Source organism: Folsomia candida, unplaced genomic scaffold (assembly GCF_002217175.1).
Source record: "Folsomia candida strain VU population unplaced genomic scaffold, ASM221717v1 Fcan01_Sc002, whole genome shotgun sequence".
NCBI classification, from domain to species: Eukaryota; Metazoa; Arthropoda; class Collembola; order Entomobryomorpha; family Isotomidae; genus Folsomia; species Folsomia candida.
This window is the reverse complement of record NW_019091194.1, coordinates 4,372,693-4,399,107: the sequence shown is the minus strand read 5'-3', so window position 1 is coordinate 4,399,107 and position 26,415 is coordinate 4,372,693. Positions and strand designations below refer to the sequence as shown.

General features: G+C 37.7%; 1 protein-coding gene across 2 annotated transcripts; it reads right to left on the bottom strand.

Moving 5' to 3' along the window:
• Positions 1-44: 44 nt before the first annotated feature.
• Positions 45-23,883, bottom strand: LOC110843075 (transcription factor SOX-2). Of its 2 annotated transcripts, none has more exons than XM_022088990.2 (6): positions 22,917-23,883; positions 22,659-22,806; positions 22,456-22,573; positions 4,432-4,518; positions 3,451-3,705; positions 45-2,208 (listed from the first exon to the last, which is right to left on the bottom strand). In XM_022088990.2, exons 1-6 carry the CDS (start codon positions 23,330-23,332, stop codon positions 1,691-1,693), a joined length of 1,542 nt encoding a protein of 513 aa, XP_021944682.1. In that variant the 5' UTR covers positions 23,333-23,883; the 3' UTR covers positions 45-1,690. The 2 variants fall into 2 exon arrangements, with proteins under 2 accessions (XP_021944682.1, XP_021944681.1); XM_022088989.2 differs by having other exon boundaries at positions 4,432-4,521; positions 22,917-23,876.
• Positions 23,884-26,415: the final 2,532 nt, after the last annotated feature.

Sequence of the window (26,415 nt, the reverse complement as noted above, 5' to 3'; positions counted from 1 at the left end):
CGAAGTCGTACTTCAATAATAATTATAATTACTGACACAGATAATACATAACAATAATAATTAAATAGTTTAATATATAGTAATTGCTAAACTCTTGAACTTTTTTTCTTTTTCTTGTTCGATACATACATACGCAATGTGAATGATTATTACTTAAACATACGTACTTTCTACAGTTACAGACACGGGACTACATCCTTTTTTTCGGTTTCCGGTGAATTGAATTGATGAAAACCGTTGAGTCGGGAGGCTCAATTCTTGCAAGGAATGATGTGATGACTATTAATCTAATACTATTACGTCAACTCTCTCCTTTCTTCATGAGAGAGTGCGTGGTTGCAGTGATAATTGGTTTGGTTTTATAATATTTAATTACTATTTTAATATATTAATTAAGAATATGAATGAATTATTAGCTAACTTTCCTTCTTAATTAACGCTAATTAATGCTCACAATTTCAATAATGATACAAATTATAATTAGGAATATGTAGTTACGCGATATTTAAACTGTACACGTATGTATTATGTTCATTTACATATGTACATATTATTAGATACACCTCTAAAGATAAACCATCCCCTCGAGAGATGATTCTTCTCATCATTTACAAATCTATGAAAGAAAAATTGCAGTTTTTTTACCTTTGCTATATTCAATCACATTATGAGAATGTGTACTAATTACAAAGTTAATTAAACGGTAACTGATTCTTCAGCTATGATTTTTAAGTTTATAGCGTAATTAGAAAGAGATCATCATCCAGACACGTAAATAGTGTGTGTTAAGGATACAACAATGAGCAACTTTGTCTCTTTTATAATAACTACAATATGCTGCATATTATGTTTTTAGTTTATATACGAATATTTAACACTATAGTTGTCCTACTGTGTAAAGTAAATGTTTCACTCAACTCAACCCAATCAATACCCAATAAATTTCTACAAGGTAAAAAAGGAAAGTGTGAACCATCTAATTTATCGTATTTTCAGCTGGAAATTGATTGGGTGAGACACACCCAATGTCTACAAATGTCAGATCTAATTGAATTTGATTGTGAAACGAGTTGCCAATCCTGCAAATGAATACGGAGGTCTTGTCGTGTTACCTGCTGTGGTTCTTTCTTAGGCGTTCTTCGACCACGTTTTATTTTATCAATAAGTGTTTGCAGGGAATGTGATAAAGTCAATTGTCAAAAGTATGCATATGCAAATACGTGGCGAGTGAGTGAGTGACCAACACCAACACAATAATTTCACAACCAACCAATCTAATCATCTCAGTATTTGTAATGTATGTAGTTTCTACATTCGCATGTGTACAAGGTGTAGGTCTGTAAACGTAACCGTAACTATTATCACCAATAAAATTATGAAGAAGTTGTAATTGTCACGTAATTGTAGTGGTATAGTAATAATGCATATATTCGAAATCTATGAATGTATGTGTACACTTTAGTCAAGTTAATACGTACGTACATGCCACCCGACCAAAAAAGTTACCAACTATTTTGAAATACCACTACTCCCCGTTGCGTATAACTACTTAAAACCGGTCCATTTGCTCTTGATTGTATTTCTTAATTTAACGATCCAAAATAAAACGAAATCAAAATATGCTCCATTACAAGAAAAGTAGTGAATAACTAGCATCAGAAAATTACAAAATTGAATTTTATGAAATACTTTAAAAGAGAACGGGCAGAGCTCGGCGAAAGTCTCCACTCGAGTTGCCGGAAGTGGGGGCAGATCCCGAACTCTGATGCGACATTTGGTACGGGTTTTGTACCCCGGGGTGTTGACCGTATTGCGCCATGTGAGCCAAACTGGGGGCCAGACCGCTTCCATGCGGTCCGTTGGGGAGACCGGCCTGGTTAAGTTGGGAGTAGTAGGAGGCAAGGGAGGAAAAGTGGGGTGGAAATCCGGGAGCGGAAGTGGTCATAGTGGGTGAGCTGCCAGAGTGGTCTTGATCGGGTGTGCCGCCGCCTCTATGTTGCGATGATGATAAGTTGTGTCCACTGCTGTTGGAATGTTTGTTGTTGTGATGAGCACCTGATGAGGGATTATTGGAATTCTGTTGGAGAGGGTCCGGCGTCCCGGTTGAACCGTCATGAGAATTGCTCTTGGGAGAGTCCGATGCGTGAGACTTGCTCCCACTGTGGGTTAATTCGTACCGATCGTTCGCATTCGATGTCGGAGTCGACCCTGTAACAAAAAAGGGGAAACTTAGCATTTCATCGGACGTTATGGGGCGAAGCGACTACTTTTACAAAAACGAATCATGACGATGAGAGAGGTGTTAGATGGTAGAGAACCAACCAAACATTAACACTTGACGAGAACATATTCTCACCCACTTATCACCAAACGATACCTTATAACCCTTACCAAACAGAAAAAAATGAGATGTTCGTACATACCCATAGAAAAAAAGTTATTGTAAAATTTCAACATCTGCTAAACACACGGCCTGTAAAACACCACCGACTGACTGACAGCATCTAACATTGACATTGAATTGTACTAATGAAAAAAAGCTTTTGTGAAAAAACCACACCGACCTTTCCATCAGTTAGTAAATAAAATATAACGTTCCTCTGCAAGCCATTCCACCACACTTGAAAAAAAGTACAAGCATGTGTGCTAGCAGCAGGCCAGGCACTACTCGTACCTACTTCTAGTTATACTTTTGTGATTCAAGCCAATATTTAAACAATTTGAATGGAAAAGTGTGAGGGTAATAGGCCATCATTACACACAATGCAACCAATCGAGTGTCGGCCAATTCATGTGATAAGATCACACTCGCGAGATAATCATGTGTGTATTGTGTGTCTGGAGAAAGAAAGGAGGAACAAGAGTGAAGTGCATATGCATAAAACACGAGTCCAGTCTGACTTTCTCAGAGAGAAGGGAAACCATATGTCAAGTCAGTCAACCTAATAAATGAAATGAGCAAGTATGATGACTTCTATTCAGGACAAGAATACCAAATTACCTCCGTGGCTCCGTAATACGGCACAAGCTCGACATGACAAAACCAAAGGAGGAGGAAGGAAGAAGGAGAGTAAAATGAGACAACATGCAGTGATGAGGAGCCATTCTTTCCAACAAATATTGACAAAGAGGAACAGCACGACCAAACAATGCATAATAAGGTTCGATAATAGAATAAATAGAATAAATAATGGAATTAGGAACGAGCAGAGGAAGAAGACAAGTTCGGTAGGTGGTGATGTGATGGGGGGACAAATGGCATGCACATGAGAGAAAAGCAGAAGGGTTAATTCGGGTAGAAATATTGAGATTTTCTGAATTTTTGACCAACTATTTTCAGACAATTCTGATCTAAATATTCGACCTTATTCTCACATCTCATTTCATGTTCTGCTACATACGATACATACATTTTTAAGCACGAGAGTAAAGTTAAAGGTACGTACTTACCAGAAGGTGTGAAGTGCTTGTTGGGGGAAATAGTCCCGCTGTCAAAGTATCTCGCGTTTCCAGAGTCCAGATAACTCTTCCCTGCCGCTTCCTGCATATATTTCGCCGCAGCCGCCGCCACCGCCTCGGCTGAAGGGTACATCGAGCTGATTGCCGAATATCGGTACTTATCCTCCATCCCGGAATAAGCCTTCATCGCATCTTGCATCGCGGAGGGCGACGTCGCGGCAAGATTCGCCGCAGCAGCGGCCAAACCTGTAAATAGAGAAAAGAAAAGGTATTTATAAATACTTTTGGCGGTCGAGTTTTTCTGCTGTTTTTTTTTCTCTCTCCCACATCAGTCATCCCAATAATTATAAATATTAGTCAGGATGGACTCGACCTACACTTTTTCAAATCCCACCCGAGGACTTCCAAAAGTCAAAATGACCTCACTCCACCCCCCTCACCTGCTGAACAACCACCTGCCAAAAAATCAAAAAAACAAGGATTGAAGGTCGCCCCACCACAAAGACCCACTACTGTTGATTGGGAAACCAGGCTGACCTTAAATGAGGACCGTGAGATTGGATTTGTCAACTCACAGGAAGACTTTGAGCCGTTATATGGCGAATGTAAGGTGTTTTTTATACATCCTTCTAATCTCACAATTACTAAATTCACTTAAATATGGTAAATCGACTCGTAGGTCCACCCACTCTCTCCTCGTCCAATACTCTACCCATGCCGACCCGAAAGACTCAATCTCCTCTTTTCGCAATTAGACAAGGGATTTTTCATCTCCTTCAAAATTGTTGCTACTAATGTTCAATATATGGTTCCAATTTATAAGACTGTCAAGGTTGGAGAGAATGAGCAACAGGTTTTACATGTTGAAAAGATGGAAAAAGTGGGTGCGCAGATGAAAGTTTATGATAAAGTTATTATTTATTGGATTTAAAAATTCTAAAAATATTTGAATAAATGAACTATTGGTCTTACTCGTGTTGTGCATCGCGGAGCCAAATCCGGCGGCAGATCCGTAAGCGCTGTTGTAATAGCTGGACATTTGAGCAGCTCCGGGAAGGCCTGCTAAAATTTGAAATAAATAAAATATTTAGGAATTTAGCTACAGCTTTAACTTATTTCTAATGTCGTGGCATACATAATAATAATCTGCATGCATTATTATCCCTTTGAATCGAGAGATGCATCCAAGTAATTCATAACTTCCACCAGTTTCATACATAAGATTACAACCATTAACAAGTAACCAGGACCATATTGTTCATGTAATTTTTGTCCATTCATACATTTCATTGAGGGTACAATGGCACAATTTAAACTGGAAATTCATTACATATTCTTCAAGTTCCTCATTTGAATTTCAATGACTGCATGAGCTAATGTTGCAGAGTTTATTTCTTTATTCATCCCCAGCATTTTCCCATCTCGCACCACACACTCCCTCCATCCACCAAATCATAATCATAATCGTAACATAACACTAAATGTAATCATAACTCAATTCCTGTATTTCATCCTATTACGTTTTTTCACTTCACCCAACTGCGAGTATATTAAATGATGTGACCTTGTGTCTTGTGTCAATCCATACGCTGCTTAAGACTTACACCACCAACGCAATGCATGTAACTGGACAAATGGACCACATGTATGGAAAAGAATGTCATACTTTAAACCCTCATCAATTTGAAAGCCAGCTAGAAAAATGCCATTTTCTTCTCATACCATCATCATAAAACTCACCTTGTTCGTCCCATAATGGGACATAACTCATCATTTTACTAGTTACTACAAGAGTTAAAATTGCTTCATTCCATCCATCCATCCTCTAACCATGACTTCATTACTCTCCTATTATTCAGTTCACATTCATTGAATAATGAAGGAGCATCCTGCCTGCTTGATGATGAATTGGTGCAGCAAGATGTAGTATGGACAACATATGACAAACGTGGACATTTTGAATTCAAACTAAAACTGTGGCTTAACATAAAACCAAACCAGCAAACTTTTGTGTCACCAATTCTTCACACTTGTCCTCTACTGAATAAGCGTGTGTACATTATGATCGATCCAACCAAACAACCTTCCTTCGTTCCATTTGTCGTCGTCGTTGTCCCCATTTTTTTCTTCTTCTTCAGTTATTATCTTATTAGACATTTCCTTTGAATTGTATTGTTGCTCTTGAGGAGAAATGACAATAATATCCGAAGAGAATGTAGTAATGTGGGGACAATACTCAACCCTACTACACTATTTGTGAGAATAGTCTCAAATTCCCTTCAATTATTCTTTGCCAGCAGTAGCAGCAGTGGTAGTAATACATTTTGTACACATATTTCTTTTCTTCTCAGTCTTCTTGGTCTTCTATTTCTCTCCTCGTCGCAATCCATCCATTCCACGATTTCACTAATACTTTACTTTCCTCTCCGTATTTCTATCCCAGTTTATTTTGCCAAGAAGCCTGGGTGAGTAAAGTGAAGCCTCGAAATGCCCTGGCTGGGTTTGCTGGGCCTGTTGAGGGTTGAGACTGTTCGTTCCCATTCTTCTTTCCCAATTCAATAGAAAGGAATTAAAAAATTGACACTTGCATACACGCGATACAATGGGACACAATACCAGCCCACAGCCATCTCGAATCAAAATACTCCAATCCCGCACCAAATCCTTTTCCCATTTACGAATAATAATTGAATAGAAAAGTAGACGTAATACTAGACGAAGAGAAGAAGAAGTGTGATGATGACGATGATGATGAAGAGGAGGAGAGAAAAGCCAACAAAGTAAAACCAATCTTTAAAAAAATGTGCTCAATCTCGTCAATTCTTTCTTTTTCGAATTCTCCCTGTCCAATAATATTTGACTCTTGTTCCCCACAGAAGTAAAATCCAAATTAATACTCTTCGCACCCATGTAAATACATACGTCAAATCCCTCCTCTCCGGACTAAGTAGCATTGAACTGCCTGCGTACGTACGTTCATATTATGTTGATAACAATTGGGAGCAAAACGTGTAATTATTTTCATTACAATCACCTTTAGATTCACAATTCTATTCTAGTCTGAGAATGACTTGGCAGTTCGGCCTTATCCTCCTTAACGTCACACCAACAGTCAGTCAGTCATCTCTCATAATGCTTACACACTTTGGTTGGTTGACTATATGCAAAACAACAATCATAATTATTCGGAAGTAAGTGGTGATGGTGATTTACTCGGCTTTTGCTGCAAACAGAGAAGAGATTCTATTCAGAAACGACTAACTATTTGTCCGCCCACTCATTTCGAGTTTCAATTAGTCGACTCAATACCTTCTCTGTCACTTCGATTAGTCGGATAGTGTCAGGAGGAGGCTGTGATTAGTATGTAGGGCTACGTAATGAAATGGAAGTAACGGAAAATCCGTCCTCCTCAGAGTGTCATCAACCTCACCCAGCACAATAATTATCCAAATAATAAAAACTTTAATTCTCCCGTGGACAAAAATAAGCACTACCCGAAATTAAAATGAGAGGGAGAGAGAGGTTTTAAGGGTGCCCTGGACTCTCGTAAAATCTCGCAGTTTCATTCACTCAAGAAAATAAACAAACCAATGTTGAACCAATATTTCAATCACTATTCGCACTGGGAGCAAATTAAAATTGAAGGGTTCACTCACTCAGCATCAGCACCCATTCTTCACCCTGCTAACCCTAGCTGTTTTTAATCACGGGGATAAAAATAAGTAAAAGTATACTTTAGAAATGTGACCAAATGAAGGCTAATTCCAGAAGAGAGAGGGCATTATAAAAATTCTACAACACGTTTACACTTTCCTTTAGATTGAAAGAATATAATGATGAATGAATGGCACCCGAAGTTCGTGTGGACATTGAATCTCGAGACCGTGGTGTGGTGTCCATAAGAAAACGGGAATTTTCAAGCCTGTCGAAGGTTTAAGAAATACTTTGGTAGAGAGAGAGGTTTAGTTGTTGGGCGGATGGAGAAATACAAGATTTTCCTCTCTCTCCTTCCTGTCCATGTCTTCTATTGTGTCTCCATTTCTCCCAAAATCCAATCCAATTTCCCAACAATCCTATCGGGTCATCGTCATTATTCCCATTCTCATCCATCATTCACTCAACTCGAGCCGTATTCAAGCCTTATACATACGGCTAAATACGTCCTTTAAATAAATACCCATCCAGTCACCAAACCTCCAGTCCACAAGGATGAATGCTGTAAAGTAATGCTGCCACAAGAATGGGAGAAAGCTGAGGAGGAGGATGAAACTCAATGCAGTTTAACTTTCTTCACATTTCCTTGTTCTTACGTCAACAATCTCACTCCTTTCTCTGCTCCTGGTTCTCATTCAGTCATAATTTTCTATTTAAGTATATCTACAATCGGTTTTAACAACGAAATTAAACACCCCCGCACTCAATCTAATAGTAAATAGCAGACGATTTTCCAGCTCATCGGTAAATGTTAGCAGCGAATCGAAGCCAAAATCCAAACGAAATAAGAGAAAGAATCCATTGTGCGAGGAGGGTCACACTTAATCAGCCAAGTATTTGACTGATTGACTCGAGGTGAGCGAGGCTGCCATAAAATAAAACAGCGACGGACGACGAGGATCCCTCTCCGCCGTCCATCAATCCGGTCCTTTTATAGCAAATTCAATGCAATTCAATCCAATATGTCAAACAAACTTAGGTATAAATACACGAGACGAAAGGAACATTCAGACATTGTGAATGCGAACCATAATGTTCTTTAAGTGGGCTTCTTTCTCACCATAAAAGTCGTCCGTAGTGCTGCATCTTCCCGCACTTGTTATAAAACATTTTCCATCCATATTTTCCTCAGTCAGTGACATTATTCTGTAAAATGTGACATGGAATTGATACGATGGGACGAGGCCAACTGTTGTATTGTTTTGTTCATAACTGACTGAGTGACATCGCAGAGATGGTGGAATTAATACAAATCGCCCGACTTTGACACCACGACACGACCCTCACCACTTCAGCCTTGTCAGTTCGCTACTCATTACGCCAAATCCACTCTCTGGGGTTGACAATAATAATAATCTCGCTTTCATTTATGTGTACATTCGAAGAGGTTGGTCTCGCTTTGGTTACCCCATCGACTTGTTTTATAGCTTCGACTGACTGAGTGGGATTTGGGTTCGGCTCACGTATCGAATTCCGTCAATTAGAATTCGTCACAAGCCACAGGCGGCTTAGGAGACTTTATTATTAAGTGTTTTTGGTTTTATTAGCAATTTCAAGTCAGTCGCCTTTGTTTTCCATAAACCGTTGCTAATTCCATTTTCGGTGGTTCTTCTCCCATCAAGCGAGAGAGGAACAGATTTTTTGTATCATTTCAGTGTCATTCATGGTCAGGTCACCCTTTCCCTGTCTGGATGCAAATTTCTCTTTCAAAACAAAATCCAAGCCGGGATCCAGGTGCAAAGGAGAAAAATTATTAAATGGGCAAAGATTTCGTGTTTTAGACTCAAAGAATGGGAAACGAAACGATATTATTTGGCTCCCATACTTGGAACCTCAGACCGCTTCATTACCCTCTGTGCGACCTTATCTCACTCACACCTTTGTTGTGAGTTGTTGTAACATAATATGCCTTGGTAAGCTAAGTAAGCCTACTGAAGAAGAAGAAGGACTATGTACATACACTCCATATTCGTCACTACGAAGGACATGGTGGACAATGAAGGATCTTTTTTAAAAAAATTGAAATCTCTACAATATCACATTTCCGAAAATCCACGGAATGACTTTTCCAGTACGATTTGGAGGAATCGAGATTTGTTAATAATTTAATAACTCGAGACTTTTGAGAGAGCAAAGTTGTAACAAGTTTGCGAGACTTGAACGCAGAGAAAAAATATTAATATTACGAGAAAGACCAGGTGTAATGCCGAAGGCGTTTTGTCAAATCTCAGCAGCAGTTTGTGCAGTTGCTGCAGAAGTGTAGTCGTCATATAAAAATGCCAATGTCAAGGTAGTCACAAGCTACTGCGGCCATTTGGTGGACACTTATTTCAGTTTTCTCATTGCTTTAAAGGAAACCCAGAAGAATTTCATATTGTGCCGTCGTCCTCCATGATTTTTCATACTTGTTTCCACGTGGTGAATTACTTGCATGGTTTTATTTTATATACACACCTTCCATCTTTTAAACATAAAAGCTGCGTAGTTTTCAAAAAGGTTAGGAGAACCTTGTGTTATTTTATGGCAGGCAAAATATGTACGTACAACTCTATTACTGGAACCATTATCCACACCTTGCTCGGTTCGGCAATCTTTCAGCTACACAAACTAATAAATGAATGCATCCTTTCTGCTGGTTTTGAGAAATTCGGTCATAAAATTCATCACCGGTGATCATATTTAAGAAGAATATAGATGTTTCAGCAACCACTTTGTTGAGAAGAAAGCTAGCTACTAAACTTTTAAGCCAAAACCCTGACCTTTTGTCAACTTAATTACCTGAAAGAAATATAGATTGAGTGTCATAAAATTGAAAAGAACAATTGTGTGCAGGACCAATTTAATAAACAAGGATGAATCAGTTGTTGGTGAATTTCTCTAATTTGTCAAGGACAGGTCCTAACACGGGGAAGAAGTAATAGCAATAAAATATTAAGGAGGTAAAACATTGGACAATTACAAAGATGATACCAGTTTGGGGTACTTTTGACACTCAAGTCTGTAATAATTTCACCTTTATGACAGAACTGGCCCACAACATAAAATAAGTTGACAATAATGTTTGCAACTTTGCCGATAAACCTTTTAAGATAGGGACACATTAAGAATCGTAAAATTATTTTGGACAAAAATCATAACAATTGCAAATTTTCAAAGAAAGAGGAGAAAATTTTCATTATTCTGCTTTGGGTGTAATTCAGGCCGAAAAGGCTCTAATAAAAATTCACCGAAAAAATGAAATAGATTTCAATATTGTTTTCATCTGTGGTGCATTATCAACTAATATATCTTTGGATTCCTAGTTAAATGTATGTAAATACACTCTTGGGTCTAAATTTCTACTCTAACCAGCCCTGCCAACCAACAATGCAATACAATACAAAAATTATAATGAGTCTCATTCCCACATAAATTGTATAAAATACTCAAAACTACGATTCCTACATACTTGTCAGTTTGTATTGAGCAATAACAATTTTAAAATCTTACATGAACATTAAGAAATGACCATTATTATTAATTCATGAAGACCAACAACTTAACTTTTCTTGTCCGAGTATCAATTCGAATTAGATATTATACACCGCTTGAATAAGGCTAATGTCTCATTTATAGTGAAATTGTCGGTAAGTCTCACGTAAAGACCAGTTTAATACATACTGTTGGCCGTATAGGAATCCTTACTTTTGACGGGAGGATGATTTACAGCCTTGTTTTCACAGAGAATTAAACCTTTAACGCTTCCGAGGGACATCATCTCGCTCGGTGTTTAATGCAGAGAAGACAAAGGTGAAATGCCTTTTGGTGGTGTGGTTCAACCCAACAAAAGGTGATCGCAGTAGTGGGAATTAAGAATAGTTAGAGTCACTTGGCCACTTGACGTTTGCTGCCAAAAACATGAAAATGAACTATACATACACTAAACATTCAGCAATTCCAATTTTTATTATTATTCACGTTTGAATATCTTGTTTGCAGCATCCCTGAGAAAATTTTTTAACCTGCTCGACTCGTAACAAATTCCCAATCTAGTATGTACCTTAAGAAGACCTACTCAATCATATTAATGACGTTGGCCTGTCTGATTATGACATAAAACAAGGAAATTAACAAAATTCAATCTCTTCTTACATACATTACTTCCACACAATCATAACCGTCAAACTGATTATTATTTTGTACAATGCATTACACATAATGGTACGCGAATCATGATGAGATGATTCTTTTCTTGATTTGCATGCACAACAACACACAACTCGCTTCATTAAAAAGGTGTAAGATTGTTCTCTTCTAATAAAAATAACAACTAAATCAGAGGGGTGAGAGAGAATGAGTGTGTAACAAAAAAAATCACGCCACAATAAAAAAAATCAGGTCATACTTATGTAGATATATACTCTCGACGGTGTATAACACAATCAGCCCGGTGCCATTTTAAATCATTTCAAAATCAGAATTTCAACAACTGGTGAGTGAAATAATGACAATATGCAGCAGCAACAAGAAATGAGATCTCTTCTCTATTCTCCATTACAATAAACTAATATTTCATATCCATATGTCACTCCTAAAAAGGAGTCTTTCTTATTGGTTTGTCTGATGCATCATGTTGTTCCACATTTCACACTAAAGACGTCCCAGTTGGTCTTCTTGCGTTCTTGGTTGGTCAGTCAGTACATGTGTGTATTTATTTGGAAATGGAATCTGACCATGTCCGCCGACTGCTCAGTCCAAAAGTCAGATAAAATAAAATCAAAACACAAGATTCACTCAAGAAACGATATCCTTTGGAGATGCAGTTCAAGTTAACAAACAAGACGCAACTGACAGGAGGGCAGTAATGGATGACTTTATGTGTTTAGGAAGAAGGAACTCATAAATTCTCATTTGAACATTGAGCCCACTCCACATAGTTGAAGAAATTATTGTTATAGTATGTGTTATAGACACTTCAATAAAAGTGTGGACTATGGAAGAAGACTTGAAAAAATAAAAAAGTTGAACAAACAGCAACTGTTACTGTTCAGCAAGAAAGAGTAACAATGACCCACGTATAAATGCTCACTCCTCAAATTCATTGTATTCTACGAGACACTGGATGAGACAGAAAGATCGTAATTCTTGCTTTTTTTCTCCAGCACTTTGAGAGAATTGGATTATTGCAAAAGTTGGTTTTGGCTTTATGACCAGAAGAGAAAAAGACTGCTGTCCACGTCGTCTATTACTTACAAGACTAATACTTGGCTGAAACTAAATAAGTCACGTCAAGATCCACTCCTCAGTACCATTACGGACTTACTTCCCGTTGCCATTTATTTTCTAAAAGAAGCCAAACCCTGGATTCTTTTTTATGTATTTTGACTATAAACTATTTCCTCCATTTCTCACCTTACGTATAGGCGCACAAAACATTGCCCTAAAAAACCGAGGAAATAAGTTTAACTGACAAAAAAGTGGCCCAAAATACGACGATTGACCCACCCATGCTATATATTTCAACGGGTATGTATGTTCATACAACCTCATGAGCAATTTAAAATAATCCCTATTCCAAAAGTCACAATTTATCTCTTACAAAAAGACCATTTCCAATATTGTCTACTATACGTACCCATACTCTTGTGCGAAACATGGTGTGCACACCGTAAACTTTGTGTCTTTAGCTCAACTTTTTTTCAAATAATTTAAATTCAAACCTTTTCCCAACACCTTTGTCTGACATTTCATTTTGTTTATGGGAATTGTGATGTGGGTGAATAAGTGAGAAATGGGGAAAGAAACTTTATTCTTTTGTGCGTCGTTGTTCCCGAGTAATTTATGACTTTTAGTCAACTCTAAAGTCAAATGTGATGGCTTATTTTATATTTTATAGTGGAATGGATGGATTTGCATGATTTGACACAAACCGAGAGACAAGATGTGTACGTAAAAGTAAAAGGTGTGAGTTTGAGTTGAGTCTTCATTTTTAATAAGTCTCTCAAATTCTCTCACGGTTATCAACAAACAAAACAAACAGGATCGAATCAAAAGCACTTGAAAAGTTGAGTGGCGAGTGGGTTGCCATTGATCATCGTCATATTAAGATGAGTAAATAGTGTTGCCTATCTATATACATATATAATTTTTTTACAGTACTTTTACTGATTTTGGAGTATTTTTTAAACCTTTGTTACACTCCTTACTCATGACTCGGTTGAATTAGCAGCAAATAAATGTATCCATCATCATCATCATCATATGCATCCCCTCGTAAATGTGTACCTCTAAATTTTATAAATTTAACTGTCCGGTCCTGCAATGCCAAACTGTCTTTCCGTCCGGGAACAATCAAAAATTTTTATTTTGGACTTTCCTTCACAATGGAGAGCAAACAATGAGCGAGAGAGAAAGAAATGTAAAAAATCGAGGATAAAAGACAAGAAGAGAGGAGATGATGATTTAACAAAAATGGATGGACAAACATGAAACAGGAAGACACAAAAAATTATGATAAGAAGAAGTGTGAGCTTCAAAAGGAGTGAGTTCCGTCAGGAGAAGAAGACTTTTTACCGTCGTCGTCCCGTCTCAAGCTGCTTATTAGAAATAAATACTTGTTGGGGTTTTAAATACAGTTTGTTTGATTTAAAAGTGCAACGTTTTCGTTGGGTGACAACTAAGAAATCCGTTACAGATCAAATCTACTCCAAAATTTCCTAAAATCCAGTTGATATCACATTTCAGTTTCACTCCTTTTATTTAACCCCACCATGATCTTATCAGTGCGGCTTCAAGTATTACGTGCCAGCCTTTACTTAATTGTACGAAATATTTACACCATGAATGGCATAATGATTCAGATAAAAGTTCACAAAGCGGGACAATAGCGTCCAAATGATCTCAACGCTTTCAAGCCTCGTTCGTAACGTGTTTTCTGTCTTCTTGTGAGACGACGACGTCCCTTCTTCTTCATAAATTGAATTATCACGATGAGTACTTTTGTGAGGTGAAAAGACCTTCAGTTCTTCTCGCTTCCCTTTCACATTTCAATTTTCAATCCAACAACTAAACATTTATGGCAGCAGAGCAGAGCCCCCAGCAGAATATCAACGGCTCTCCTCTCATTCATTCAACTCGATCCAGCCAGCCAGCCAGCAAATAATAATAATCACATCACAATAATAATAATAATAATGGTCATATAATCAGCCTCGCATTCTCTTTCAGAGAAAACAGTTCCCTTCATATAACGTCATTCATTCCATCTCTTTTACCAATTATAATACAACCTCACTCACTCACTCACACTTAGCACAATGGGAAAGGGTTTAATAAATGAAACAGCGAATAACCAAAAGCAAGGTGAACTTATGTTGAGAGATAAGCGAAACGAAACTTGTTTTATTTGGTCCATTTCTTTATTTTCATTGGAGCAAGGGACAACAATGAGGTGTTATTTTACTTAATTGTATCCGATTCCAAATTTTAAAGAGGTAACAATGAAACACTCCAAAACTTGAGAAAAGTAAACATTTACTTTTTATTCCTTTCTTCATCGCCAAGAATATAAGTGTAATTCTCTCTTGTGTTGTGTTCTTTCGTTTCAAAATCAGTGAACTTTTTTTCCAATGACGTTGGGATTGGGATCATGTGCATATCTCTGAAATTTTAAAGTGCATATGTATGCACTTTAAATTTTGAGGTATAAAAACAAATATGTAGCTACTAAATCCACAACTGCTCCCGAGTTGAATTTGCTGACCATTTATTTTTACAAAAATTCATATAGTAAATAATACCTTGGTAAAGGTTTCTTCTGCAACAAGGCGAGTACTTATTTTGCAGAAGGCCAAAACACGCACGTCTCACTTTATCCCTTAATTGAAAACCAATCGTTATTTTTTTCTCAATAGAAATCCCAAATTCTTCTCGTCGTGTAATTAATCGTGCAATTTTGCAATTGGACGGATCTCGCGTTGACCAATGAAACCAACTTTTGCAAAGTGGCGAGTCATTCATTCATGTTTCTCTCTCACACCGTCCGTCTATCACTTTTTTAGTCTTATTCTGCCTGCTAGTGCTCATTTCCGTGTCTCGCGTGAATCATGATAATGATTACAAAGTTAAGTATATAATATAACCTGCGTAAAGTTTGGAATTAATTTATTCAATCAATTTTTCCTTGTCATTCTCCTCTCCGTCCACGAGAAAAACGACATGCGTTTCGTGCAGTTCAAATCTTCAAAATCAAGTGAATTTTGTTAAATTGAATCAAGCAACAAAGCCACACAATAAATAAAATTAATATGAAAGTTGGATTGCGACGCACGTTTCGAATTGGTTTAGAAAAGTCCATTAATACCTCACTACTTGAAGTGAGAAGGAAGGAGGCAGAGGCAGAGAGACAGAAGGGGTATAAATAATTTTGCAATAAATCACTACAAAAATGGCAACCATAATTAAAAGACGGAGGGAGCCCTGTTGTAAATTCAGGCTATTCACAAACTCACCTGGGAAGAGAGAAATGATAAATTGAACATTTGCTCGACTAAATTAAATTAAAACTTTTGCATGGATCTTGTAGCTTTAAAATTCGTGGAGCTTATATACTTATTTAGAAAACTAGGTACAATTTCTGTTCTTCATGCATTCATTCATTCATCCACACACGTGAATATGCAGTCGGGAAGTACATAAGCACAGTGGCCGCGGACAGAGGGACAATGTCCCCACGATTATTCGATGTCCCCATCATCTCCCCACGTTATATAAACCCCTCCCTCCCCTATCCCACAATGTTAACGTCACCAGATGCCCCCACAGCTTCCGCGGCCACTGCATGAGTAACATGACGTTAAAAAAGAAAGGGCGAGCGGAACGAAACAGAACACGGGAGCTGGAAATCGTGAATGCCCAGGTTTTGTAATGCATATTTTAATATGGTGAATAAACTCGTATAATGAATACCTAATCATTTGACCCCTCGTGGATGTGGTGTTGGGTTAAAACATGACCATATTACGCCATGTCTGGCTACTGTGTGTGTATGTGCTCCCGTTAAAAATGGCACTTCGTGTCTAATGAATAAATTCAGGGAGCTGGGATATGACTTCATCCAATAATTTATAGGGGTTATTTTTCAGTACCCTTCATTCAATTCAACCGAGGCAACAGCAGCAGCCGTCGGCCAGGTCTTTGTAAAGTATTTAAATCTCATTTTTGTTGTTCCTACTTCTTTTTTCAGCAATTGAGACCGAGTGCAGTAATCACACTCGCTGCTTTTGATACCAATTCAATTAATGATGTGAGTGAATGAATGAATTGAACAGGTATGAATAAGTTGGAACTACAATATTTGAGGTAGAGCAAACTTTTAAAACATTTGGATGGTATAACTGACCCTCACTTTCAATCCTCTTGATTGACATGACAGGCTGGAAGAACATACATTTTGTGTGAAAAGTGCACTGAATAATAATAAAAATAAAGTACCTACAATACATAAATATGCATTCAAACCATCTTTAATCAAACAACTGTTTTCCTCTCTTCTTCTGCTGCTGTTCAAACATGTTGCACCAACTAAAACCAAACTTTTTATGTTGGACCGACATAAATACGTACATAGAAAAATCACTCGCATTTAAAATTGCACCACTACTGCTTCCTCGCTTAATAATAATAAACTTTAGTATGTACAACTTTGCACGCATTGCGTTTTACACAAAGGGCAACAAATGACAAAATAATCCTGGAAGTTTGCATTTTTTAAAAAGAAGTCCATCACGCTACGGAAATACCATCCTCGAATAAATAAAGTACACAAACAACAAGTCACACCATTTGGATGTTCGACAAAATTCAAATCAAATCATCATCATGACATGCATTCTATGTACGACACGAGTAAATACATTTTTAGAGAAGAGAGATTCAATTCCGCTCCAAATTTCCAGGCCTCCAAACAATCTATTGCCATTGTCAATTGCGTTATTCAAGTCCGTGTTTAGCAGGGTTTGTTTGTCGAATCAGAGAGGTCTTAGACGGTGATTGTATGGTGTGTGTGAGTGAAGAGACATGCAGATATGTCACATTTTTGTCATATTTATCCATTCCAAAGGTAACATCATGTGTCACTGTACAATTTGTTGCTTGATGAGCACAATAAAAGTCATGTCGCTCCAACAATACGGCGAAACAAGGGAATGAGTTTTGTATTTGAGGAGAAGAGCGTGACATGAAATCAGGTTCTTTTGATTCAATAATAAAATAAGGGACACAATACAATAGTGTGCATTTTGAAATTTACATCTATTTGGGTTGTCAAGCTCCATACTTTACGTTACGCACAGGTATGTACGGATAATAATAAATATAATAATTGTATGGATGGATATGGATGTAAATTTTGGATTGACATTTGAGATATGGTGCAATTCGCTATCTATCGGTATCCAAAGACTCGACTCGATCCCTATTTCGTTCGGAATTTGTGTTCATGTCGTGACAAATATTTCTCACTGAATCTAATCTAGCAGAATCAAAATAGTTGGTGGAAGGAAAGTATTGATAAAAAAGAAAGAGTAAGGTCCAATTCCGTTGGGTTGGTTCTGCTTATTTGTCAAATGTCTCATCTCATGTACCATTCCTCGTATTTAATAAGGGTTCATTTGTAGGTGTTATCACGACGAACTAAAGATGATATTACTCATGTTATCCCATCTCCTCCTCGTCCAGGCAATCGTTTCCCATCTAATAATAAACAATTTGAACGACCATTCTCCTCTAACGAACACACTTTACTGGTCCATTACTACTCCTGCTTGATACGCCATTTCATTATTTCATTGTCCCTTCTCGTTGAGTTGAATGCTTGTCAATTATAAATCGACGAATTTAGTTCATTTCCATTTTCTGTGTCTCTGCTCGATCTGTGTGGTTCCTGTTCTTTTCTCTACGGCAGGATTTTCACCTCCAATCCACCAACAATCGATGGATGTGCATCTATCTAATAACAACTGCTTTTTTGGTTGGACACGCATTTTAATTTTCCTCGATGTAATTTATTTAAAAAAAAACACAATGACATGCACTCCCTGGTCTGGTCCAATTCGAATAAAAAGGAAGAAGAAGAAGACTCTTTGGTTTTCAATTGTTCAAGTAAAAAGGACAACAATTGAATGCACCGTTAGACTCAATTTGCTGCATCAAGGTTTAGATTTATTTTTTTTCATTGTGTACTTATCAACAGTGTGAGAGGAGAGAGAAAAGAAACTTGAATATGTTGTGTGTTACAAATGCGTGTACTTTTTTTCAAATAGGAGGATGAATAACTAAATGGATGGTTGACAGTAATTACGCATAGATTAATCATGTCATTAAATTAGGAGATATTTGGGAGTAAAAATAGCCCGAAATTTCTACATTGCTTTAATGACAGCTAATTTCCTAGGACAGTGGCAAACACTTGGAAAACTTTGTATATATTATTATTCAGTACATTTTTTTCACCCTTCTCCGCCCTGTCACTGCCAAGGTAAATTATACAAATGTGCATATATGCAACTAAATAAGTGGTAATTTTTTAAGTGCGAAGGTTCTTCCTGTACGGATAAATCTGGATTTCTTATTTGCGTAAAAACTTTGATTCAGGTGCAAATTTTGGGAGAATTTCATTTCAATTACAATACAATTTTTTTTGTAAATGTCTGTCATTTTTTTAGAATGAAAAGGAAGAATTAACAAGTTTTTTGATGCGAGATACATACATCCATGTGTCTGTTAATACTGGTTGGTTCGTCCATACTAATTAATAATTCATCACTTTTGTCCCACCACATTTGAATGATGAATAGTAATTGACATGAACAAATCATTTTGCAAAGGAGGGTTGAAACATGGATTTAAAAATAGGAATAGATAGAAATATAAACCGCACAAACAAACAAATCATCGTTTGATTCAATCCATCCAGTCAAATATTCAATTTCAATCCAGTCCTAATAAATCTATTCAAAAGTGCAATTGTACATATTTATCTGGATAATCCACACACTATTCAAGTGTTCATTATATTATTTGCATAAAGACCTTGTACTCTGTGGACGCAAACGAACAGAAGGAACACGTACACAGATACATAAATGGCTACTAAATTTTCATGTAAATCACAGGAAATAATGACTGAATAAAGTTTTGATTATAGTTATGATGCAATTGAATAATTACTTGGGAGACCACAACCCCATTCTCCGCCGCTAAATGCGTGGCAAAATAATGAATCAATTTCCCAGTGTTTTTAATTATTAAGGAATGCAAACAGGATAAATTTGTGGTCTCAGCATCAATTTTTAAAGCAAATGTATCAAAATGTATGTCCTAGCAGGAATTTTCGTTTTGTTTTTCTTCCTATTCACAAAATTCAATCGGGGTTCAAGAATTGAAAAGGTATGGGAAATGCGTAGCCGCCCGCAAGTACAAAATATGTATGTATAAGTACATACCTGACACTGGGAGGGATTCCTCTCGGAAAAAATAAGTTAAGTGACACGACAAGACGGAAAGTCTACCTTCTTCTTCTTCTTCTCATCCCTTGGTCCATCCATTCATCCTCCTTAAAAATTATTTTGTGACTCTACTGCTGTGAGAAGAAATGTATTTCTTGGCATAGAATTTTGGACGCAAGTCGTCGACTTTAAAACCAGGGACACATCTTATTAAGTAAGTAAGCTCAAGTCATCTACATAAATACTTGTATTCCGCTGCTGCTGCGGAAGGCGCTAGAGTGTGAGAAGGAATGTGGTCCTCCAAAAACCACGCCACCAACTTTTTCTTGAGCAAAGGGCACAGAAGATACGAACGTACGGACGGACATAATAGGTAAGAAAAGAACATGTGAAACAACACGGATTTGTGGAAGGCGAGAGGACACATGGGCAGAAGACCAAGGTGGGTTTATTCAGCCAACTTAAAATCGAAATCATTTCCACAAAGGTAAACGGTAGCCAGGAATTTCATCGGAGCCACGCTGACTGGCAGGGTTTTATAAGAAAAGGCAAATCCCAAAGTCAAATAGGTTCTCGAGTAATAAAAACACCTTTCTTTTTTCTAATGGTTTAATATCCATCCAGTCTTAACTTAAGGAACATGTTGGATTGAAGAGTACTTTTATGTATGTATTATTGAACTTGATATAATAAGACGGTTTATTATGGCAGGCGCTTAATCTCCTTGTTCTTCTCCAGCCTGATTTCTTCAGAAGAGAGGAATGAGATCAGGATTTTTGGGTGGATTGACTGCTGCATCATGCAGTGAAAAAATCAGAGACATGCTGAGCACAAATTCAACATTTCAAAAAAATGCGATCCACAAAAACCAAAGGGATATGATCTGCTGAGGGATTGCGATTGCATTCTTGAGTTCATTGAGGATTATTATTATTATTGATACAGCCACTATTTTTCCTTTATAAATGTCACTACTACACGACATGCCTGCAGAGAGGGTGAATGTCATATTGGTGCTTTAATATTAAGACCCACCAGCAAAACCCTTCACATATTATGTACGTATTTATAGGCAGTAGAATTACAGTGCACAATGTGCAATGCAATAGTTAATACACCACCCGTGTTTTAACAAAGTGAGAGAAATTGAGAATTTCGTGGAATTGATGACTTTCTAGCAATAACTTTGCTCACAGAATTAAATATTAAGGCGAAAAGAATGAAATTATTGTTATGAATGCAGCCTTTTCTTCACATCACTAGCTAAACGGTTATTTTGTATGAAAGGGAATTTACCTACGAATTTACCGACGACGACGAGGACATATGAAGAGAGGCAGTTACCTTAAACACCTTTTACAATCAACATTCCCATTCACCATTGAGGAAACGATGAGGGTAATAATAAGTCAAAATCCGAACCGAATGCGACCCAACCTTTAACTTCACCTTTTATTATATTCTTTCTTTCTTCCCTTCTTTGTCCTCAACAAAATCCCGGCATGCCTGCCTGCCTGCCATTTGTTTCTCGAACACATACTTTACTTTGTCTTGTCTGCTTTTTCAAAAATTTAACCGTGACCGCAGCAGCCACCACAAGGCAAGAGTTCATATTATTTGTAGGAGACCAACCTCCCTCCTCGGAAGAATGGTGCAGGTATGTAAGAGAGCCATTTTACTTTTTAAATAAATTAACCCTTGTGCCGAATTGCACTGATTCAGCAGCAGCTTGACTTTACGTACGTAGAAAGCAAGTGAAAAGGTATGTATGTGCGTATGTCCGAGCAGTGTCAATGGGGTCTCTCACACACAGTTCATCTAATAATGGATGGTGTGTGTTGGTAAATTAAATGTCTTCATTAGCTTTCATGCGAGCAGATTCACACGTTTTGTGCATCTTTTGCTCACTCGATGGGATGGGTGAGTTTGACAGATTTGTTGAAAAAAAACTACTGAGGAATTTAACATTCCACGACCTACAACCTGCAACTGACACGAGAATGATGAAAAATAAGTCGAATAATAATGATATGAATGAACCCACGGAACTTTTGGTTTACTTGCTCGACTTTCTTTTCAAATGGGTAAAACTCATTATAAATTCCTCCACTCGTCGTATATTTAGTGTTTCGTGGAAAGATAACACTTTGGTGTGATTTTTATACCGTGGAATGTTCCTTCATGAGGTCGATGATGACGATGAAATGAATATGAAGTTAGAAAACTATCTGCCTTGCAATGCCCCATCGCTTACCGACACCACGACATTTTAATAAACCCAACTACTCACCCAACTACTTTATGGCGCATTAGATCACATAAATATCAAAGAAGAGATCAAACGAATTGTGCCCAAAAGGGGTTAAAATAGTTTCGAAAACAGTTGTGGTGTGGTGGTATTTAAATAATGAGACAAGGTCGAGGCAAAAAAAGAAGTAAATTAAAACCGCACACATCACCACACTGTGTACGCATTCTAGTGTAATGCTACATTATGTTGGAATAAAACGATGAGATTAATACGAAGTGAAGGTGATTCACCATAAAAACTACAATACGGTTCATTATCATGTCACTTAAATCTGATAAGATGGTGTACCCATCATATTTAAGAATGACCAGTTTTGTTACATTTGCTATTATGCATATCTCGTCTCATTGTCCATCGTGTGTAACAAAGTGAGAAACTCGTTTCGCCAAAAATTATGCAAACTTTTAACCCTTAAGTGAAACTGATGGAGTCATTTTGTACAGAGATGCCATGATGTGAATAAAAAAAGAGGATGGTTTTGCTTACCTCGGAGAGCATCCATGGGGACACTTGGATAAGGGAAGGAGTATGGGTAACCCTCTTTCTTCAGGGTTTTTGGTTTCCTTCGTGGCCTGTACTTGTAATCGGGGTGATCTTTCATGTGCTATATACGAAAACGTAAAATTTCGATAAGCTCACATTACCATTATCTTTTGGGGAAAAAATGATAACCGAGTTTTGATTAGTACCTGAGCTCTGAGACGTTTCGCTTCATCGATAAAGGGACGCTTTTCATCCTCCGATAAGCATTTCCATTCTGAACCCAATCGCTTCGAGATTTCAGAATTGTGCATTTTTGGATTTTCTTGAGCGATTTTCCTCCGTTGCATGCGCGACCTGCAGACATTTTATTATTATAATTATCATGTAGACTTTAGATAACATCATGCGAAACCAGATCACTTCACTCCATTCGAACAAAATATTACAAAAAATTCTTCACTTACCAGACCATGAACGCGTTCATGGGGCGTTTAATGTGGTCATCTCCCGAACCGGCGAGTCCCCCCATGCCCCCACCTCCTCCCGGACTGTGGCTCTGTTTCCCCCCGTGATGGTTCTTACCACCTCCCATCATCCCCATGCCCATCGAACTCTGAGGACTCATCAGCCCAGAAGACGACCCTGACGAGGATCCCGTCGAGGGTGGGGTCAAGTGAGCAGTCGTTTGATGCTGGGAACTGTGATGGGAATGTTGTTGGTGGAGGTGGTGCAGGGCAGAGCCGATCCCGTGATGACCCATGAGTGAGGTGGGTGGGGTGAGACCGTGACCTGCAGCGAGTGAACCAAGCATCGGACTTCCCCCGAGGGAATGTGAGATACGAGAAGACAAATTGTATCCGGAAAGGCCGTCGTCACACATTTTTATGCGGTGATGATGATGGTGAGACGCTTCCGAGGGGTCAAAGTAGGAATCAATTTTGACGCTTTTTTATAAAACACTAAAAGTTCAAGATTAAATCCACAATATTGCGGATAATATTCGCACGAGATCACAAACAAATCTCAACTTGAGACGTTAAAACAGTTTCAACTACAATGTCAAACTTTACAGAATTCACCACTTTTTCCCAAAATTCACACTATTTCGTACGAATATCCAAAAAAGTCACAAAACTAGCCAGTTTATTTTCATATATTGCAAAACCACTTGTTTTTAATTTCAATCCTGAAATTGAACCTGTACTATTTTTCAATAATGCTTGTATTATTTCCTCTGTGCACTTTTCAATGTCGTGTGTGACACTGTGAGTGAGTGAATGCAGACACTGGATAAATGGAGGTATTATTACGACCACGACTGGGAATGATGACGACGACGACAAGGACCGTGTAAGGAGAGCTTGGAGCGTGTAGTACAACTACCCTCGTGGACAGATTGAGAATGAGCAGAGAATGGAGTTTTGTGGAAGCTTGTCCCAACAAAATGCTCAAAATCTGAGAGAGGAGAAGGTACCTTTTTCACTAAAGCAAAGCAGCTCTTCTAAAGCATTGTAGGAATTACCGTGAGTTAAGCTTAGCAGAGATTTGGTCGCTAGCATTGATAGAGAATAGACCATTTTTGAGAGAGAGAGAGATTCCTATCTGGTTCCGATGGCTTGGTTTTGTTTGGTTGGGGCACGGCACAACCAATCCTTCTAAGCTCTTTATTCCTCCCATTGTTTCTATCTCGCTAGTATCATCTCGAATCTGAAGAAGATGAGCAGGAATCAGGTCCAATGAAATCTGCCTCCTCGAATCCTCAGAATGCTTATGGTAATCCCTTGTTATCATCTTTTGTCTAAAGGTAAGTCTATAATGAATTTGTAGCCGTTTGTGTAATCGTCACTAAATAACGTTACATGGAAAATATTCCTGTCTCAATTTCGATACGGTGTGACATTTGACAAAGTATGTAAACCGCATCATAATTTCCCACATTTCGATGTAATATCTGTACTTAAAAAATATGTTGAAACTGAAATATTCTAAAAAAGTCACTGCATATGCGGTATGAAATATGCACGTACTTAAGAAAGAATAATATCGCACAAAAAACTGCATTCATTACATTCTCTTCTTTTGAATAGTCATAATCATCCAATGTAGTCGGCACAATGTTGTTTTTCATTCGCGGAGAATGGCCAAGATTAACAAAACTTTGGATAGTGCTGTCGCATGCAACACACCATTGCGATAGTATAGTAAACGCATTATCATCATAACATATAGATCCATTTCTCATCTCTTTTCACGGTACTGAATTATTTTCGATGCAATGCAATCCATATAATGCAAGACTTTGGTCGTAGTAGTCGCATTTACGCAAGTAAGATGCAATTAACGTTCCTTTACACACCAACCCTCTCAAGTTGTGTCGCCGTGTTGCATAAAAAGGTGCAAATGATTTTAGCAAAGCTTTAATACTCACTCGCAGGCTTATCTCAAGCCAGGTTGTAAAAATATTGTCGAGTTGATACACACAACAACTTCGTTCGTGTTGTGTGCTAAGAGAGAGAGCTGAATAAAGTAAATGGTGATTTAAGAGAAAAGAAGGGAGGGTCTGGCGTCGTCGGTTGGTGGAACGGATCTTTGGGCACTCCTCCCCATCGGGTTGGCAGAAAAAAGCCAGGAATCCGGCCAATTCTCATCTCAACCCTTTTCTGCGCTCGCATTGTTCCCCTCACATCTTGCCTGCTTGTTTTCTTAAGGAGACCCGTTTCTCTGTCGCCGTTAAAGAACAAGAAGTTTATTTTTAGGAAACTCCTGGAAATTATGGAGGAATTTTGACATTTCTGACCGTTTTTTTAAGACTGAAAATATTTTAACCAGCTTAAAAATAAGTTGACTTGACACACTTGGACTAGAATGAAAACTGAGTCTAATGTTGTGAGCAACTAATCCAAAATCAGAGTCTCTGTCTCTCTTCTACTAAATGCATTTCAATCCTCCATTTGCCCCATTGTAGTTTTGACAATGATGATTATTTCTTGGCTTTAGTTTGGCTGTAAATGGTTAAAAACGATGATGATGAGATTATCGCTTGTAAACTTTTATTTGTATTTGTGCTCATTTCAAGCGCAACAATTACATTCAACATTGTCCTCATTTGTATTCCTGGCTTACGTGCATTTACCATTGTTGCCCTCCTCAATGGCTCCGTCCGTCTATCCTCTCGTCAAAAATGGATTTTTCATATTAGTATTGAGTGAAAATGAAGCCTTATTCGAAAAGTGGAAGTCAAGTACGTTCAATCAGAGAGAAACGGATCCCATTTAAATGCACAAAGTGGTGGTGGTGGTGTCCAATATTAAAAAGAAATTAAAAAGACCTACAGCAGTCAAATGTGGAGAGTGCGTGGTCTAATTTTTTTTTATAATCGGAATAATTCTATTTTTCGTGTAAATGATTACGATTGTTGTAAAGCAAAGCAACGAAACGACCACCACGAGTTGTCAAACTTTGTTGGTTTGTTATTTAGCCTGTATCAATAATATGGGATGCTTTGGGCAGGTTATTCAAATGTCATGTCATGTCATTTTGACGTGGTATAACATGTGTAAAAAGGAACACGTACATACATATCCGTGTCCATTAAGCTTCAAAAAGAAGAAATTTCTTGTTAAAGTTAAGCTTCCAATGACAAAAGAAATGCTTAAATTTAACCGACCCATGAACCAACTGGTTCTCTTTTTGGGGCTATTTTTGATCTACTTTTTTTTAGGTTTTACAGGTAAGAAGGGATCGATAACAATTCTTGGAGTTTTATTTATTGACGACTTTGGAAGCTTACTGTGTGAGACAAGGGGTAAGCGCTGAGTATTATATAAATACATATTTTTCAGTGTAATAAAGGGTGGACAAATGGGCTAATTTGCTAAGAATAACAAGCACCTAAGGAGAAGTAATTATGGTATTTTAATATATCTAATGTTACCTTTTATTGAAATTATGAAGTCACAGTTA